Below are 20,302 nucleotides of genomic sequence, written 5' to 3'. Positions count from 1 at the left end.
CACTTCCTGAGGTAAGTGCACTTTGTCTCTCATCAGTTTTCTCCAGTTAAGAATTAAGATCTTGTTGGGAAAGATAGATTAATAAGCTACTGATGGTGAGATATTTTTATTGACATTTCTTTCTTTCTGCACATAAATACGTAGGTTGATCGCTCCACGAACAAGTTGCTGAAGGGGGGACGAGATATTGAATACACATTGCTAGCTGCTGTTATCCGTAACCTTAACATAGTTGATGTATGAATCTTGTCCATGAATATTTTTCCTTTTCCAATCCTGTCCGTTGATAGTTAAAAGAGCGATTGGCTATACTGAAATACGATTGACAAGAAATTATTCTTTTCGACTTCTTTACGTGCAGGACAGGTCTAAAGTTTTCGTTATGGATGCTGATGGAACTTTCTCGAAGGGCGTCGCAAGATCACTGAGAAAGCTTGGAACTAAGGCAAGTACGACCAGCAAAAGCTAATAGTTTCGGTATTTAAGATCACTTTACAAAGGCTGTAAATTATTTCCATTCATTTGTGTTTTTTTTTTCCATACAACAGAAACCTTATATTGTCAAAGGTGGCTTTCGGGCTTGGGTAAAAAACGGGTTACGTATTAAGATGGCAAAACCCGAGACAGCATTTACTATACTTACTGAGGTAAGTCTTTCGCCTGCCTTCTCTCTGAAGCAGAAGATGTGTCAAAATGAATTGGTGGCCTCAGTTATATGGCTGTATATCATTTGCCATGTCAAGTTTAACAATTCTTTTCCCCTTCCTGCAGAATGGGAGACGACTCTGCAGTTTGTCGGTGTTATCGGTCTGGGCCAGAGCCTAATCAGACGAGTTGCTTCATACGAGAACGTGGAAGATTTGAAGCAGGATGTGAGGTATACAGCCTTACTTCACCGAGCCTCAGCATCGAGTGTTTATGCACGTTTTTATGGATTATGTTACTGTGTTCCTACGCGTGAAACTTTGATATTCGAGAGGAAGTGTTATATATACCATTTGAGAGCACGAAAATGATTGTAATTTTGGAGTTCATCCTCAGGCTGCTGCTAACTCCAGTGCGACTAGGCGGCCGGGCAATCTCATGGGCAGCGGGCAAGGGGGGAAGCAACGGCGATGGACTGCCCACGTCGCCTTCATCATCTGGCATCCAAAGCAGGGTGTTGCAGGCAGCTGCAAAGCACGAATCTGTACAGCCGGATGACGAGGAAGGGGCAGAAGCTTCAGCCGACACAGAGCGATGAGAATGCCATTCCTTTAGAAGATGGAGGCCTCTTCTTCCTCTTTAATGAATGTTTGCTACTTGAAACTTTGGTATTTGCAGGATTCTGATACTGTTTCCTAAATTTTGAATTAGAATAGTATTAAATCGGTTCAAATTTTCAATTTTCTTTATTTTCTAAATATGGATTTTCAATTTTGTCTGTTTTTTTTAAAAATAAAAAATCCAAAAACATGAATTATAGTACTATATATGATATTTTAAGATGTATTATTCTCAAAATATGGATTTTCAGTCTGGTATCCTAAAATTTGAAGCATGTCTAATATATATACAACAATTTATTTTATTTTTTAGACAATTGTTTATTAAATATATCTGATTTATATGTACCGATAAAAATTTTATTTCTGATTTTTTAATATTTTTCAGTTTGCAATCATTATAAAATTTCTGAATTTCAGAATAGGAGATGAAGGATCAGTTTCAGAATAGGAAATTTGAATGCTCACTTTGGGGCTATTACAGTACTAAATAAAGAGAAGCAATGATTATAGAGAATATACATCAATGCCAGTATATGAAATCTACACAAAATTACTGTTACTGCTACAACACAAGAATACTATCTGCGACAAAGCTTCTTACTTGTAACAATATCTCAGCAACAAAATACTCTTAGTTTTAGAAGCGAAGAGTTCTTGACGCAATTGAAGCCCTACAAACGATGACGGGGAGGAAAAAGAAAACATCAATCAACGAAAAATTCTGATTCTAGATTTGAAATTACTACGAGTGAAAATACTAGTAGTACATTTTACTTACCAAGATTGTCGACATCTGACAGCCTCTTGACGAACAATCCTCTTAGGATCATCAAGTGCCTTTGATGTAGCTTGTAAAACCTAGCATTCAGAAATGATTTTGTTACTGGAAAGTTTGTGATGACGAGAAAAGATATATGCATCACTAGTGCTATAGTTGATTGTCATCTTGAGATTTCAACATGTGCACCTGAGTGTAAGAATATTCATACCTTAGTTCTCAAAGGATAAATTCTAGTGTAGGGAAGCTCAGTCATAGCAACGAGACACTGTATTGCTGTTTCTCGAATAGCCTGAAAACATTTTGAAATTTGATTTCACTAGTGCATGGATTGGTAGCTTTATGGGAAATAAATAAACAGATTTACCACAAGTGTGACGAGATTCAGAAAGTTAACAGCAGCAAAGGAAGAATGTTTATTACCATCATGTGTTGGTATGTTGTGAGATCAATAAGCAGGTTTATAATGATAGGTGCATTTTCTACTGCAGCTTCTTGTCCTGTGGCAAATAGTGCAAAAGAATTAGAGTAATTGGCAATCGAAATGCATTTCAACCGATACACGAGAACAAGAGTAAAATAAGATCGAAAATCAGTATCTTTTTAGCAGTAAGCAGTACAAATTTCCATAAAATAAATAAGCATGTACAAATGGTAATGATAAAATCATAAATCGTTCAATTCATGCCTTGTTGAATGGGAAGATATGTGTGTTCTCACCATTTTTCTCGAGCAATATTCCTGATATGACAAGTAAAACGTTGTAAATAATTTCCTTGTTAGCCACATCCTTGCTCAGCACGGACAAGCAATCCAATAAAATAGGGACAATCTGTGTGCAAGGTCATACATCTCAATAAAACTCTGTATAAATATATTGAAGGATAGTATCGCAAAATTGGAGATGGTAAGAGTGAACTAATATCGCTGACCTTTTTGGATTCAGCCAAAACAGCAATCACGGGAGTATCAGACACAACGTGTGCAAAGGCTCTATATAGCATAGATCTGGAAGTGTATGTAGGGCTAGATCAAGACAGAAAAATAGATGCCCCATTCAGTTCAACTAAGTTTGAATCATACTTAAACAAAATATATGCATTGAAAACTAGTAAACCACCTAACGGGGGAGAGTAAATGATCATATACATTTTTGTTAGATGTAATAGTGAAGATAATCCAAACCAAATCAACTCATTAAAGTAAAAACAAACTTCAGAGAAACCCTGAGAGGTGAAGTGTAGGATGCTCAAGTATTATTGTATTGGCTGGCAATAGTGCACAAGTTAAACAGCGTATTTAAGTCATTTCCTATCATGATCCATACCTGACAAGCGATGCATCAGATTTTATCACCAAGGACAAAAAAATTGGCATGATGGTGCTGAAAAAACGTTGCTTGTAGAGCGGTCGTATGGTTGCATGATACGCTCGACTCAGGCATTCTCCAGAGTCACACATAATGATATGAAATGCATCAGCCGCAGTTGTTCTCAGCTGATGCATGTCTTCTACATCAATAATTTGGAGCTCTTTTGAGTCTGCACCTTCACGATCCAACATCAACAAACTCAATAAAGCCATGGTTATATCTTTCATCTTTTCATGCCCCCTCGTAAGTAATCCTTTACCAATCCATGCCAATCCAATTGCGGTGTTAATCCCGGATTGCATTCTTAAGGTATTTAATCTTAAACTACTGAAATCAATTCCACTGCCATTATTTTGAGAAACGTTATCATGGTGAGAAATCCCTGTAAAAGTAGGAGATATCATGTCCAGTGCCTTGTTCAGAGTCAGATTTTCAGAACAGTTCATTCCTTTGATCTCCAAAGGCAGTTTATTAACTAAAGAACCCAGTGCATGAGCAGATGGAACATGTCCGTTAAGGAGGCTTTTTATGAACAGCTGTATAATCATTTTTCCATTTGGTATACTTGTTTGAGGGCGGAGAGCTATAATGACTGAAGCAAATAATGAAGTAAGCCACTCATGTTTACAGGAAGAGTCGCCGGGATTGAGATTTTGCTTCACATCTTCCTCCTTTACAAGAGAACTGCCAGATTCAAACCCAAAACCGGTACATGAAGAAAGTACTCCAAAGGCTTTATTAATGATTATTTCCTGCCTTTCTTTCGAACAACTCCCAACAGCCTTCTTAATTGCAGTCATTATTGCACTGAGAAGATCCTTATAACCTGCTCCCTAATAAAACAAAATCCAATTTACCTAGTGGTAAAATACAAGAAATGAAACAGGCTGGAGAGATCTAACTTTAATTTGGCTGCCTTACCATAGCAATTTCCAGGGCACTGAGGTTTAAGTACATAGTATGTTCAATCTTCTCCCAGATACCGAGGGCAAAATTCAGTGGAATTTCCTCAAAGCCTCCAATCTTAAGAAACCTGGGTCCAAGGCAAGAAACATGTCCATTAAAAAGTTAAATATGAAATCACAACAATTGATTTAGTTCTTGAAACTTAATTCTTTGCATTCCCTACTATGTTGAAACCTAAATATTTTGTATGTTAAACTAAAACTCGTTTCATTCCCCGCCACACTGAAACTTAAATTCAATGTAGCTTTTGTGTTCAATAGATACTAAGACATGAATCAAGGAAACAAAATACTGATATGGAAATTGATTACCAAAAATTTACTCACCATGGAAGCACCTTTTCAGTGTAAGTATCAAGAAGCTGGATCATCAATTTTCCAGATTCATGATTCCCTTCATCCTGTTTGGATTAATGTTGAACAAAGTTTTACAAGAGCAAATACAAAATAATGAAAAAGAATACAGGATATGCAGAACTAACACAATGTCATCATTAACCACATGCATAACTATAGTAGGATTATAATCTATTCAGTGATTATTTATTCTTTGAAGAAGCATACAAAACTCTACAAATATCTAAACCACCAGTATATATGATGATGCAAAACTATAAGGTGCACTTCTGGGGGAAAAAAATACCTAATGTTTGGCAGGATAATGTAGATACTTACATAAGCAGCTGAGAAATTGGTATATATGGCTGCAGATAACGCATGAACAACTTTGAACATGAACTCCTTCCTTGTTCCACCGATTTCAAAAGCAGCTTTCAGTTTGAGTGATGAAGGCATAGCTGATTCACCAGAAGGTATCAGGAAGACAAACTTTTCTACAACAATTTTCTCAAAGATGACAGCTTTTGCAGATTCTGGATGTTTATTGGCAAAAAGGCCAATTTCTGTCAGTGCCTTCAAAGTCAATATCCACAAGAATGTCTCGTGGCTGCCTGAAGTAACTGTTCTGACAAACTCTGACAATATATTGTCATATAAGGAGTTTGATGCCGGAAGGAAGCTTTCTGGAAATGTAGCCAAAATTTCCAGGCCCTTAACTGCAGTTATTCACAACAAAATAAATAAATAGCTTTACAAGGAAAAGCCATGTTATCTTTACAACAAGAGCATACCTATATATTATAAAAGTGGAGGTCATTTTTCAAAAGAATCATGATAAAAAGAAGTTGGGTTCTCAGACAGATAGGGAACGCACTCCGCAAAGAAGGAATCTTTGGCAGATCCATCCTTCCAACAAGGTGAGTAAAATATGACTCCCCAAAAATTTCAAATTTCAGGTCTACTCAATTTAGTAGAAATAAATATAAAAAGGAAAACGAACCATTGTCATTGACAACAAATTCACAAGTAAGATATTTTACATCCTCTAAGAACCTTAACATGTTCTTCCTATCATAAGTAGTGACAGCATTCAGAGAAAATAGCTAACCTCCAAAGTAAACACCAGAACGTGCTCTTTGATCAGCTTCCGTTGATCTTAAGAGGGAAAAGAATGTTTTTACTAGTGATTTACAGGAATTTTTAAGCATGGTAGACCATGTCTGTTGAGAAAATTCAAGGGTTGGGGTAGAACTGTCGAGGGAGACAGCCACATATCTGCATGCTGCAAGAAGTTCTGTGCAGAGATAAATAGCTGCAAAATTAAATTTGGCAGGAGGAGAACAATCTTCATCTAGGTAGCCATTTAATGATTTTTCAACTGAAAGCCCCAGACTTTCCATGAGGAGCGGAAAGAAACTGTTAAAGACTTTATTGCACAAAGCAGGTGAGGGTTTAGCACAAGTGGACATAATGTGACCAACCACATGCAATCTCTGTTTTGCTAGTGAAGGAATATCATCCATCTCCTTATACTGACTCAGGGAATTCATGAAGGCATTTATGTCATTGTCACCTAAAACTAAACTAATGAAATCACCATATTGTTGAATAACTTCCTGCAGGAGTATAAAAGCTTGCATCATAACATCACTATCCTTAAAGCCCATTCCACCGAGTAATTCAGACTCCTTGGTCAGGGTACACTGAGGTGATATATATATGGCATCTTTTACAGAAGACCAAAGAACTTCAGCGTGGCTTGCCATCCTTTCTGGTCCATACTTTGCTGTGCAACAGCTAAGATACTTAAATGACTCCACCTGCAGATAAACATGTAGGCATCCAACAAATTAAGTGAAATATATTTCACACATATAAAAAGGTTGCGGAGATGCATTGAGTTGAAGACTGACCTTAGCTGACGGAAGAGAAGATGAAAGTTTCTCTAGCAGCAACGGGATAGAAAAAGGTTCAAAAAGAGGTGTAGAAGCAAATGACAACTGAAAGACATCAGAATACAAGTAAGTGTCTAAATTTTCTTTATAAACATCTTTAGGAAGAGCAGACTGTTTAGTAAATTCAGCTTTGGCTGCGACCACATAGTAACATGCAACAAATTGCTCACCATTAATGCCCTCGATAGTTCTTCTCTCTTTGTGTCATCATCCTCACCTTTTGGCTGGACAAATATTGAATATCAAATTAGAATAGAGGGAAAACATATACTCCTAAAAGATTGGGGGGAGGGGAAAATGAAAAAATTAGCATTCTGTCCTAATAGCACCAGACAGAAGACATACATTCCCAAGGAGTGGTCAAATGAGTGATGTATTTTCTAATATGAGATTATGAATTAAAAAATTTGGGAAACAATGTGCACTCAAAAATATGCAAAAGGAGTGCAACACATCCTTCTATCTTTAGTCAGCTCTTTCAAATAATGTTTAAAACAGTATATTTAAACTCCTCCCAATTTGTTCAAAAATAATTTAGATACTGCTCTTCTCTAAACCATGCTATAAAACCTTTGACCAATCAAAATTCTAAGGTTATGAAATTTAATGCTTAATACAAGAGCCATAAGCACAGATACGACAAATATGATGAGGCATGGGAAAATAGAATAAAGAGGTCACTCACATGTGTGAAATGGATCGGGAAATAACTTCCTAGAATTTCGAACATATCCTCCGCATAATTTGCTAAAGGGCCAGAAGGATCGGGATATATCTGTCCAAGACATTCCACTATATGAAAGACAAGCAATAAGCACTCAGGATCTTTTTCCCCATCAACAGCCTCACAGATTCCATAAACAAGGTTATCTCCCTGTAGAAAAAAAAGGAACAGGCAAAGTTAAGTTATTGTTAACCACATAGTTAGCACTACTTGGAGCAGTCAAATAAAAAGATAAACTAAAAGAACAAGAACCACAAGGTACACGTGATATGATTATAATTCCAACAGAAATGAAGCTGTGATTCACACAGCATATCAGACCAAGTTTGATGCTTGATTCAGTGAACAAGACAAAATGATTAAGAAAAAATTAGAAATCCAAAGCTGTACAGAAAATATTTAACTTTAATGTTCTGTGGAATCATTTGGAACCTTATGAATGTCAAACTCCTGGGAAATTTCACGTGCAAGAGAACCTCATTGGTGTCCTTCAATCTACAAGGTTTCAGGAAATCACCATCTTAATTTTTTAACAAGATATTTCTCATGGTACTACCGAACACCAAGTTGATAATGGATAATGCTCGAGCATTGGGATTTGAGTGTTAGGGTGTGTATTAACAACATGCAACGTGATTGAAAGCATTAAAGGAGACAGTGAGTATATAAGGAAAGCTGGGGTGAGAAATGATTTCCACCACTTGCTTTTTATCCTTACAACAAACATATAAAGGTTGCTCACAGTCCAATGAAGACAGATTCAGCATTAAAATTTTAAGACGGCGAAAATAGAACATAGGGAGATGGTAAAATGGGCTTTACCAAATCCCCTATTGCACCCGGATACTGATTTAATAAGCATTCCAAGAGTTGAAAGCTTAGCTGCAATGAATATGATGCATGGAAGAAAATTAGCATTATCTTTAGCATGAGAACCAAAATTTACTAAAGTAGATATATCTCATCATACCGGGACTTACCTTCCTATCATGTTGGCCCAAGGACTGAACCTGAAGATTTTGGAGATAAGACTCAGCAACAGCCTTTGCATCAGAATCAGTGACATTTCCAACATCCACTGTTCTCCTCAACAAAGCCAAACAGCCCACAAGTGCACCACGTAATGCTTTCCAGTCTGCCTGATATATGAAAATATTATCTGCCTTTCATATTGACTGATTGAAAAACCCCATCGCAAAATTTATGAAGCCATAGTTATATTAACAAAATATCAAGAGATTGTCACATTATTGTCAAAGTCAAACTATCAATCTAAATTTGCAACTGCGTAAAAATTATAATTTCTAGGGGTAGTTGGATCCTAGAAGAGTTGGTAAAATGAAGCAATGGCATTCTTTGAGCAAGCCAATACAACTACCAAGTTCCTTCCGCAACGCAACTAATAAGGCACTTGATCAAATAAATGAAAATTTGGGTAAAAACAATGTTTCCGGAATATGAATTAAAATATAAGTAACTACAAATGTTGCAGGTATAGTGCTTCTCATTTGTCCACTTACCAGTCTTTCTGTGAAGAATCCTACTAGGCTATGTATTGAACTGCTACTTAAGGGCTTTGATGCTAGTTTATCCAACAGTTCAGCAAGGAGGAGATTCCCTGAATGATGGAAAGATATATGTTTGATACAACATTTATATTAATAAAATAAATAAAATAAGAAAAATAAAAAGAGATGAGTCAACAAAAACAATCCCAGGTTACAATGCAAACATATTCTGCCAAGGGAAGGAACTTGTTTAGTGAAGAACCAGATAAAATGAAAGCGCACTCAACTTAAAACCTAGAAAACTTCATGCTAGTGCATCAGAGAAAATACAACCACTCTAATTCATATATGCATCTTAAAGTGAGATTGTTATCTGCAACAGATCGGTAATTCTAAAATCTTGTAATTGCACAGAAATAAATGCCATTAGATAGTTCCTTTTCTCCAGAACTACATCTACTACACCTTGAATTGGAATTTCCAAAATCAAAGGCTAGGATACATACAGTTGATCTATAAAGGACAAAGACACCTTCTCAACAAACAAATAAAGTGCACAAACTCCAACTATCAAGAAAGTAAATATTGTTCGGAAATCTTCAGATGTCATCACACAGTCATGTACAATAACACTACAGGTATAGGTGAGTAGACAAAACTGGAGAAATCCAGTGATGACACAAAGACACAATTACCTCTAGAGCGGACAATGCTATCGGTAGTAGTCAAATACATCTCCATCTCCTTAACCTATAGATCAGAAACAATGTTATTTGGAAGCAACTTTGAGTAGACATTATAGTTTATTCAATACCAAAGCTTCAATTAAGATACAAACACACACAAAATCATAACGAAAGAGCTTACAAGTGTTTCTAGATTAAAAATCCCCTTCTTCAGCAAAGTGGCAACTTCATCCACACTGGCAGCCTGTGGTCCAATTTCACAGCACAAAGCGATTGCATCAGTAAAAGTCGGTAATTAACAGTAGCAGAGTTCCAGCAGAGCACAATTTTCAGAAAGTAATGTGAGTGAGTAATTTTCACAGAAAAAAGGAAGTATATTCAGTCTGATTAAGCTCTTGAATTCTTATTTTCAAATATTGGCAAAGATTTTGTCAATAGGTAGACTGTAAGGAGATAGCCAACTATTTCGCAAGTAATCGGAATATAATTGGTCGTTATGCATATTTATCAGCAATTAATCGGAGAATTCACCTGCTCGGACGGAGTGGCGGTGGAGCTAACGTACAATTCGATGTACTTAATCCATTGAACTGATTCGCCCATTGTGTGTGAGTATGAGTTGAAAGAGAGGGAGCTGAGTAAGGAGAGGGTTTAAGGAGTTCTGCTGCTATCGCCGGTAGTGAAGTTTTTTATTTTAACGTTTCCTCTATTTATACTATGCTCTGAATGGAAATATATATATATATACTCCATTATTTACAATTTCTTTTAATCAACGAACATATTTTGATTTTGTTTTATTTTATTTATATGGAGTAGGAGTATTACTTTGTCCGTCCAAGAATAGGAGGATCATTTCATTTCGGCACCAGTTTTAAGAAATATTAAAAAAAATAGGTGGAAAAAGTTAGTGTAATATGAGTCTCACTTGTATAGTTTTAAATAATACTATTTCATGTTAGTGGAATGTGAGGCCTCTTTACCATTTATAGTAATTATGATACGGGACTCCTATTTACGGACGGACTAAAATGAAAATGGGACTCCTGTTCGGGGATGGAGGGAGTATTTAATAATGATAAACATACATAAAATTTACTTATATGCTGCTAAAATTTAAATAAAATTTAATTATGATACTTATTCAAATCGATTTATTGTTATTTACCTATAATTCTACGTATTAAGTCTTATCAACATTATTCTCTCTTACTTTACTATTTCTCTACATTATTTTTATAAAACGAATGAAGAAAAATGACTGAGACTCCTAAAGTAGGACGGAGGAGAGAGTATATTTTAAAGATATTAACAAAAATTATTTAAATTTTCTGCAATGAATTCACTCAAAATTTTAACTTTGATTTGGAGATACTAGTGTATAAAAAAAACTTAATCGTCAATTATTAATTTGAAAAAAATAAAATTCTCATAAATCATTATAAAGATAAATATGCATTATACAATGTTTTTTACTCATGTTAATAAATAAATACTTTACACATTTTTGTAACAAAACAACTAATCATGTCAATTTGATAGGGAGTGATAATTGTTAACTCATCATTTAATTGCTAATTAAAACTAACTTAAGATCATATGATTTTAGAAATCATGTGGTCTACAATTTGCCATTTGTAATTTCGTTTTTCATTTTATATTATTAAAAGGTTAATAACAACTATCAAATTTAGGGTTTAGAAACACAATATCAATACAGTGTATGAAATACATCAACACAAAGACATGACAATGTCAATACAATTTTATATTGACATTGTACAAGCATTGTATTGACATATTATGTGTCATGTATTGATATAAAGTTGTTAACGAAATTTATGAAAATTTTCAAAAAAAAATTCAAATTTGGACATCGAAATATATGCAAGTGAGATCTCGTTAGAATCTTTATGAAATTATCTTTAATTTGATATATGATGTGTGAAAAAATAATTTAAATTGAGAAAGTTATATGCGTTTTAAAGTTATGAGATATTTTTCAAAAGTTAGTTACAACTAATTTGTTGTAAATTGACCTTGATACCCTTATTGACGTTTTTTGTTGATCGTATTGACATTCCTGAGCTAATGATCTAGGCCCTTAATTTGAATATCTAATGACTATTATTTAATTATAGTTAGCAATTAAGTATTGAGTTAGTAATATAACACTCCCCCAATTTGATATAATATTCTCTCTTCTTCTAAATTAATATCAAGAAATTTTGCTGAACAATCATCACAAAAGTGCAACTACACAAAACTTCAGCAACTACACCATCTTTGCTTCTCCAAACTTCAGCAACTAACCAAACTGCAACTTTTGCAAGTAATAGTACATACATGATCATATCTTTACAGCAGCACTGAATTAACCTCATCCCAACAATAGTTATGCATCAGACACCTCGTCCAAAATGTCAAGAAATCCTTTCTTGGTAGAGTCTTGGACAAGAGAGCCATTGAAACGAACAAGACTACTTGCTGCTTCAAATTTCATCCACAGTTCCTTCTTCAAAGTGTTCTCCCCGGGATGCTTTCCCATTCGCATGCTGCTCATAGGTGCCTTCATCATCGGTGTGACTTCAGCTAAATCAAGCGTACGAGTAACATCTGCAAGGAGAGGGTGAATTAACTTTGATTGGAATTTGAGTTTGTTATGTATGTTTGAATAGTTGAATAAGCAAATGAAAGAGACATATACCTTGCAGTTTACTCTTTGAGGTAGTGGCATGGCTACCTTGACACTCTTTCGTCTTCATGGTCGGGAAGTGAGCTACCTGATTACTTACTACACTAGTTTTCGATGGCAAGCAGTGATTAGATTCATTTTTAAATGATGGCTCGTTGGAAGGATCCATTACAGCACATGTTTTAGGAGGTGAGACAATCCAGTTTGGTGAATCTTCTGCTGCCATTTTCTTCTGCGTATTTTCTTTTCTTATTCCATAGAGCTCGGGATACTTCAGCTTCAGGTCACCTGAAGATTGATCGCTGGAGGATTCAGAATCCTGGGAATCAGTGAAGCTGTGGACTCGGGTAGGAAAAGGTGTAGATTTATGGACTGCCTGGATTTTCTTTCTGGGGAAGGCTGATACGGACTCGAGTAATATGCAGGACTTTGGTGGTGACATTTTCATGCATGGGGTCATGACAAATAGAGAATATTTCGTAGTTGAAGCCTTTTCTGGTGTAGCACAATCAGTGACTGGTTTGTCTACTACAGCTTTAGTCTTTTCTGTATCTAAAGCCACTTTTGGAGTTGGCTTGGCTGATAGACCTCCATTGAGATCATTACCTAAGTTTCGTACTGCATCAGAAAGAGATACCAGGTGGGCAGCTTCATCCAATGGAATCTTTTCAACTTCATGAAGCGATGATACATGATGCTTGGATGAAAAAGCTTTCTTCTGAGGCATTGGTGTGAGTAGGAACAACTGTCTGCCACTTTCGGTGTTGCATCCAGCCCTCCACGATACAAGGGGTGACGGAGAGACAAGTGACTCAAACTTGGTTTCTTCAGGGCTTTCAGCGGCAGTATTTGTACTTTCTTTTGAGACAAGTGCCTTTGTCTCAACTGGCTGCGCTGAAGTATTATTCTCTAGCACTATGGATTGGCTGAGAACTGCCTTTTGAAATATGGAAAACCATGGCTGCAGAATCATACATTCAAAAATTGAAACATTGTAGAATGAAAAGTGTCAATATCAGAAAATCAAACAACACATTTACCTTTAAGGAAGTCTGCATATCAGACAAGGTCTCTGCAAATTGTTTGATCTCATCCCTTCTATCATTGCCTTTCAACTTGAGTGCTTCGGCGACTAGTTCATCTATCTGCCAAACAATGCGTTGAAGTGAACACTCTCATCTTCACCAATAAGATACTTAAGCATATGGACCATTATATAGAGTAAATAACCCCATTACATATGTATGGGTGGTAATCAAGGAAAAATCTCTATATCCTGGTGTGACAACTCACATATCAATTATCATAGGTGTAACAACTCAAATATCATAGGTAGAACTTCAAGGACCCAAACATAAATCAATTGGGTAGAACAATATCTACCAGTATGAATAGATCTGCTTCCTTTTGTATCAATAGGTTTTAGACCAAAAACTGATGCTCTAATCCTCCAATCGCTTCACATTTTCTACTCTGATTACTAAACAAAACACATACTCTAAACAATAATGGATTGATGAAACACAAGGACCATTGGTTTGCAAATGATTTATGACTACAACATGATGCAAGACAATCTAGTCTCTTCCTCCTCACATTTCAAACGTGCTCCTTAAATTCCTACCATTGCACTACCAGCCCTACCTTCCATAATTTAGTCAAAACATTCGTGAAAACAGAATTACCCAACCTATATACTTCAGGAATTCTAGAGAACCCATACTACAGAAGCTCTAAAACCAAAACCAGTAGCTGAAAAACTAAACTACCTCTTAAACAGAACAATAAACCAAGGGAAAGGCGATACATGACTGCAATCTTAAAACATTAACCAGACACTAAACATCAAGAGAACCTGACAAAGATAAATCTACTCACAACAGTGAAATCTGGTTGTGGTTATAGCTTATCATCACAGAATCACCAAATTACCACACAAAATGAACCACATAATGCCCTAGACCTCATAGAAACAATTAAACAACCAAATCTGAAAGAACGCCCAAATTATCATCATCCAACACATTTCCACGAGATACGGTTCGCTACCTGTCGTCGGAGTTCGGAGTGCACGAGGAGAAGGCGATCGAGCGAATCGCCTCCCGCTTGTCCACCGTCATCTTTTGAAATTTTGTTGTAATTACTGGCTGATTTATTGGCTGTCTTGGCGTTAGAGACGTCTCGCAGCGGCTTCCTCAGCGATTGCAACCTCATCTTTGATTTCGATTGCGATTCGCCGGCGTTCTTCGGCATATCCTCTTCTTCTTTCCTGCGCGTTTGTGTGTGTGAGGTGGTTGCTCCAACGGTAACTAGAGTTGTGATTTCTCTCTCTTCATTCAAATTTTTCCTCTGCGGGGATTTTATATATAAACGACACTGATAAATAGGAAAGGAAAAAAAGAATTAATTATATTATCAAAAATAGAAATACCTTAATTTTTGTATATATCCAAATTTTAAAAATGAATTATTAATTATGAATAGAATGAATATAAGATTTAAAATATAATGTAAGTTTTTGTAAAATCGTTGATGATGTGGCGCATTCATAAATTAAAATAATGTGTCCATAAAAGTACTCGACCATTCAAAAATAGTAATTCACAATTTTGAGTAACTTGATTTATGAAAGTTGTACAATTGTTCATGAGTATAGAAAAGTGCACATTTTGATATGATACAAGTTTTTAATAAAAGTTGTTTAGTTATTTTGTGAGTGTAAAAGAGGTCATGTTATTATTTTTATATTCGTTAATGTAGTAACGATGAGTCATGATTGGTTTTTATACATGGAGTATAGTTATGTAAAATGAGTGTAAATTATAACCAAAATTTAGAAAATGGAACTTAAAAAGTGAGCAATAGTTTGTAGAACGTCTTAAAACGTTATTTTTCCAAGACGTGGAAGCATTGTTAAACATATTAGTAATATTTTTAACCACTACTTATTAATTTCTCCATTTTGACAATATTTCCTTATTTAATTATAATATGAAGTTCTAACTAATAAAATATAAATAACGTTAAGTACTAAAATAAATTAATTAATAACTCAATATTACCTCATAAATGACCACAATAAAAGAAGTTTTGTTGAAATTTTTCCAATCCTACTAGTCAAATTATAATTTATTCTATGGTAGAATCTGGCTGCTTTTCCGTCCAAAAACACATCACAACAATACAATACAATAAAATAAATTAAATCAAAAAAAGGAAAAAAAACAAATATATATGCATGATTGATCTCTCAATCTCATTAATAAAAGCTCTCACCATCACCAACTGTCTCAATTAATTCATATAGTAAATCGACAATCAATAATAACACCAAACAAATCAATCCAAAATTCACAACAAGATGCCTACGAACTCCTCAGCCTTCGCCGAAGCGAAGATCACGGAGCAGAAGATCCACGGCGGAGTTATTTTCCCCGCCGTGTTAACTCCTGTTGCCGCTGCGGCCACTTTGACAGTGGCCGTTAAGGAGCAGAGGCCGTGGCTGGACTCGGTTCTCCACAAACACGGGGCGGTTTTGTTCCGTGGATTTGAGTCGGTAGCCACGGCCACTGACTTCAACGACGTCGTCGAAGCGTTTGGTTACGAGGAGCTGCCGTATGTCGGCGGCGCCGCCCCCAGGACTAACGTCGTCGGCCGTGTCTTCACCGCTAATGAATCGCCGCCGGATCAGAAAATCCCTTTCCACCATGAAATGGCTCAGGTTAGTTTTATTTTCAATTTAATTATAACTTCATCAGTAATTTATTTTATGGCTAATGATTGAATTTATCATGTTTTTTATTATTTTTATCAATTTCATCCCAATTTTGGAAATTTATTGAATTTATATCCAATTTTTTCTACTTATATCAATGTGTATTAGAATTAATCTTTTGGACTTAATATAATTAAACAATTTTGCAAAGTTTAGGATATTTTAAAAATATAATTTGAAAATCAAGTTGATCAAGTAAATGAAAACAGTAACTCTTTGTACTATAATTGATCCATTTTGTTGTTGTTTGATCAAAAGGTGCCAAAGTACCCTACAAAGCTGTTTTTCTTCTGCGAAACAGAGCCTGTCTCCGGCGGAGAAACGCCGATCGTTCCTAGTCACGTCGTATACGAAAGAATGAAAGAGAAACACCCGGAGTTCGTGGACAAGTTGGAGAAGCATGGTGTGATTTACACACGAGTTCTTGGGGAGGAGGATGACCCTTCCTCCCCAATCGGCCGTGGCTGGAAATCTACATTTCTGACCGCGAATAAGGCCGTAGCCGAGGAAAGGTACAAATCTCTCCATATATTGTTGATATCACTCAAGTGATGTTGTGGGCTCTTGAACCCCAAAACATAAAATTGTCTTTTCGAAATCTCAAAATCAAAATCCTAAAATTATAGTTTACACTATAATATTTTTTTTCTGCGTACGCCCCTTGCAATATAATCTAATTTACTTTCGGGTCCACCAAAAACATAATGACCTTTCCATCCACTAAATTTTATTTTTTTTAAGAAGAAGCTTCAAATAATGTTAATTTGATTTTTTTAAAACTCACTTTATGAAATTACAATTTTACCTTTCATATATAACAGGGCAGCTAAGCTTAACATGAAGGTGGAGTGGACAGTCCGTTGGCAGATCACATTGATGAATCTGCGAATTTTCGACGGTGATGAATGCAGGAAAATGCAGATCACGACACAGAGATTTTACGTGGTTCGATTTACTGAGGTAAATCTACGTCCACGGGAAAAAAAGAGGGCAGAGTTGTATTGCTTGATCTGTTTTCTACAGCTTACAACACAGACTTGCTATTTGATATTTTATCTCTAGAGATCGAGAGAGTCTAACCCTATCTATCTGATCTAGGTTCTTATTTATACATTGAACCAGATCGTGGCATGCAGCACCATTTACTAGGTAGTGGATGTCGTGGAGATCGTGGCGATCTTGCATGGGTCCACTATCCTGCATGAGTTAATGACTGCTTGACACCACTAAATAGATCGTGGGTGTAGTGGAGGTGGAAATCCTGCATGAGTCCACTGTCTCCTAGTTCGGTCGAATACTGAGACCGAACTGCTGAATTATTGCCGAGCAGCTTTTGCCGATCTGAGAGTAGAGCTTGATGCCGACCTGAGAGCAGAGTTTGATTGGTTGGCTTTTACCGAGCTGTAGGCTGGGGCCGAACTCTTTGGTTGTGCCGAACTGAACTCTTTAGTCATGCCGGACTGATACTCTTTAGTCATGCCGAACTGATACTCTTTCTTGGGCTTTAGGCTGATGGGCTTTACTGCTGTTGGGCTTGTTTAGTACGTACTCCATCACTACCCCCCCCCCGGAAAGCGAAGTGAATCACTTCGGCATTCTGGATAAAGGTACGGGGTAAGTTGATGTTTGTCCTCGGTCTTATGAAGTGAACTCTTCTTTGACCGGACTCGTCTTTGATCTGATGAAAAAAACATCTTTGACCGGACTCGTCTTTGGTCTGATGAAATAAACATCTTTGACCGGACTCGTCTTTGGGCTGATGAAATAAACATCTTTGACCGGACTCGTCTTGTGTCCTAATTTGGCGAGTTTTATCGCTCGGATCGGACTTTCCGTTGTCCTAATTTGGGGATCGGACTTTCCCTTGTCCTAATTCGGCGAGTTTTATCGCGTGGATCGGACTTTCCCTTGTCCTAATTCAGGCAAGTTTTATCGCGAGAATCGGACTTTCGTTGCAGTTCGTTTCAGACGAAGTGCTTGATTCTTAAGCTGAATTGTGGTCTTGTATCCTCTTTAGAAGCTTGGACTTCACAATCGTTGGCTTATTGCAGTTCGTTTCAGACGAACTGCTTGTTTAAGCTGAATTGTGGTCTTGTATCCTCTTTAGAAGCTTTGACTCACAATCGTTGGCTTGTTGCAGCTCGTTTCAGACGAATTGCTTGTTTAAGCTGAATTGTGGTCTTGTATCTTCTGTAGAAGCTTTGACTCACAATCGTTGGCTTGTTGCAGCTCGTTTCAGACGAACTGCTTGTTTAAGCTGAATTGTGGTCTTGTATCCTCTTTAGAAGCTTTGACTCACAATCGTTGGCTTGTTGCAGCTCGTTTCAGACGAACTGCTTGTTTAAGCTGAATTGTGGTCTTGTATCTTCTGTAGAAGCTTTGACTCACAATCGTTGGCTTGTTGCAGCTCGTTTCAGACGAACTGCTTGTTTAAGCTGAATTGTGGTCTTGTATCTTCTGTAGAAGCTTTGACTTCACAATCGTTGGCTTGTATATGTTCTAAGAAGGGGATCAGCCTTCGAAGAACAAGATACCTCAGTAACATTTGTAAGAGACGACACGCACATAGACAGACAAAACGCATAGACAAAACGCACAGAGACAAATAAAGACCAAGCAAACCAAATAAAGCACATTGACCGAACAGGACTCAAGACTGACTGACCGGACTGTCTCTTACAAATGGAACTTTTTGAGGTTGGAAATGTGCCATGTTCGGGGTACCTGTTCTCCTGACATGTGAGCCAATTTGTAAGACCCTTTGCCGAGGACTTCTGACACCCGATACGGACCTTCCCATGTGGGTTCGAGCTTGCCCAGCTTTTCTGCTCGGCTTACTTCGTTGTTTCTCAAGACGAGATCTCCCACTTGAAATTGCAGCTTCTTCACCCTTTGGTTGTAATACCGGGCTACTTGCTCCTTGTACTTGGCTGCTTTTATGCATGCCAATTCTCTTCTTTCTTCGGCAAGATCTAGCTGGCTCTCAGTCCGTCGTCATTCATTTCTGCTGAGAAATTTAGAGTTCGGGGACTGGGTACGCCGATCTCCACCGGAATTACGGCTTCAGTGCCGTACACCAGACTGTACGGAGTTTCACCGTTGGAGGTTGTGGGTGTAGTTCGGTAGGACCATAGGACTTGAGGGAGATTTTCTACCCATTGTCCTTTGGCTTGTTCTAACCGAGCTTTTAACCCTTTCACCAGGATACGATTTGTTACCTCCGTTTGTCCGTTTGCTTGTGGATGAGAGACCGAAGTGAACCGCTGTTGAATATTCAGCTCTTGGCACCAATTCTTGAATGTCTTGTCGGTGAACTGAGTCCCGTTATCCGAGATGAGGATGTGGGGTATGCCAAATCGGCACACTATGTTCTTCCAGACGAAATCCAATGCCTTCGAGCTCGTTATCGTAGCTAATGGTTCAGCTTCCACCCACTTCGTAAAGTAGTCCACGGCAACGATTAGGAATTTCATTTGCCGAGGAGCTTGAGGAAGTGGTCCCACTATGTCTATGCCCCATTGCATGAAAGGCCAAGGGCTTTGCATAGTGAATAGATCGGTCTGCGGCATCCTTGGGATATTTGCATGGATTTGGCACTTCGGGCATGTCTTGACGAGCTGCACTGCTTCTTGTACCAAGGTTGGCCAATAATATCCCCATCTTAGAACTTTTTTAGCTAAAGCTCTAGCTCCGATGTGGCTGCCGCACGATCCTTCATGAACTTCTCTGAGGATGTAGTCCGTCTCTTCTGGTCCTACGCACCGCAATAACGGCTGGAGGTAAGACTTTCTAAAGAGGACTCCTTCATGAAGTTCGTACCGAAGTGCTCGGCACGTGATCTTCCGAGCTTTTCTCTTATCCTCGGGCAATTGTCCTTGATCCAGATACTGCAAGATCGGCGTCATCCAGTTCGGCGAGCTGGATACTGAATGTACCTCGGCTTCATCAATGCTTCGATGCATTAATTCTTCCGCCTTTGAGCTCGGATCTGAAGCCAACTTACTTAAGGTATCTGCTCGGCTATTTTCCGCTCTGGGAATGCGGATTATCCGAAAATAGGAGAAACTTCGGCTGATGCTTTGCGCTTTGTCCAAATACTTCTTCATTCTCTCGTCACGAGCTTCACTTGTACCCAACATGTGATTTACTATGACTTGTGAATCACAATGGACTTTGAGAGATTTGACGAGCAGACTTTGCGCTAACTGAAGTCCGGCCAGGAGGGCTTCGTACTCGG

General features: G+C 37.4%; 3 protein-coding genes across 3 annotated transcripts; 1 reads left to right on the top strand and 2 right to left on the bottom strand.

Annotated features, from left to right (window-relative positions):
- Positions 1-1,752: 1,752 nt before the first annotated feature.
- LOC121794255 (MMS19 nucleotide excision repair protein homolog) lies at positions 1,753-10,288 on the bottom strand. Its single transcript, XM_042192337.1, has 20 exons — positions 10,127-10,288; positions 9,777-9,839; positions 9,605-9,659; positions 8,922-9,019; positions 8,382-8,540; positions 8,224-8,283; positions 7,363-7,551; positions 6,848-6,901; positions 6,636-6,722; positions 5,831-6,542; positions 5,059-5,438; positions 4,711-4,784; positions 4,340-4,451; positions 3,374-4,251; positions 2,979-3,072; positions 2,767-2,878; positions 2,470-2,546; positions 2,258-2,338; positions 2,047-2,126; positions 1,753-1,939 (listed from the first exon to the last, which is right to left on the bottom strand). The coding sequence occupies exons 1-20, from the start codon at positions 10,196-10,198 to the stop codon at positions 1,906-1,908; spliced, it is 3,471 nt and encodes a 1,156-aa protein (XP_042048271.1). The 5' UTR covers positions 10,199-10,288; the 3' UTR covers positions 1,753-1,905.
- A 1,510-nt stretch (positions 10,289-11,798) lies between these two features.
- Positions 11,799-14,617, bottom strand: LOC121794260. Its single transcript, XM_042192345.1, has 4 exons — positions 14,340-14,617; positions 13,331-13,435; positions 12,303-13,251; positions 11,799-12,211 (listed from the first exon to the last, which is right to left on the bottom strand). Exons 1-4 carry the CDS (start codon positions 14,541-14,543, stop codon positions 11,991-11,993), a joined length of 1,479 nt encoding a protein of 492 aa, XP_042048279.1. The 5' UTR covers positions 14,544-14,617; the 3' UTR covers positions 11,799-11,990.
- Positions 14,618-15,651: 1,034 nt separating this feature from the next.
- LOC121795467 (clavaminate synthase-like protein At3g21360) lies at positions 15,652-16,617 on the top strand. The gene is made up of 2 exons (XM_042194007.1): positions 15,652-16,011; positions 16,324-16,617. The coding sequence occupies exons 1-2, from the start codon at positions 15,652-15,654 to the stop codon at positions 16,615-16,617; spliced, it is 654 nt and encodes a 217-aa protein (XP_042049941.1).
- The last annotated feature ends 3,685 nt before the right edge of the window (positions 16,618-20,302 follow it).

Source organism: Salvia splendens, chromosome 3 (genome assembly GCF_004379255.2).
Source record: "Salvia splendens isolate huo1 chromosome 3, SspV2, whole genome shotgun sequence".
NCBI classification, from domain to species: Eukaryota; Viridiplantae; Streptophyta; class Magnoliopsida; order Lamiales; family Lamiaceae; genus Salvia; species Salvia splendens.
This window is presented reverse-complemented; position numbering and strand designations above follow the sequence as displayed.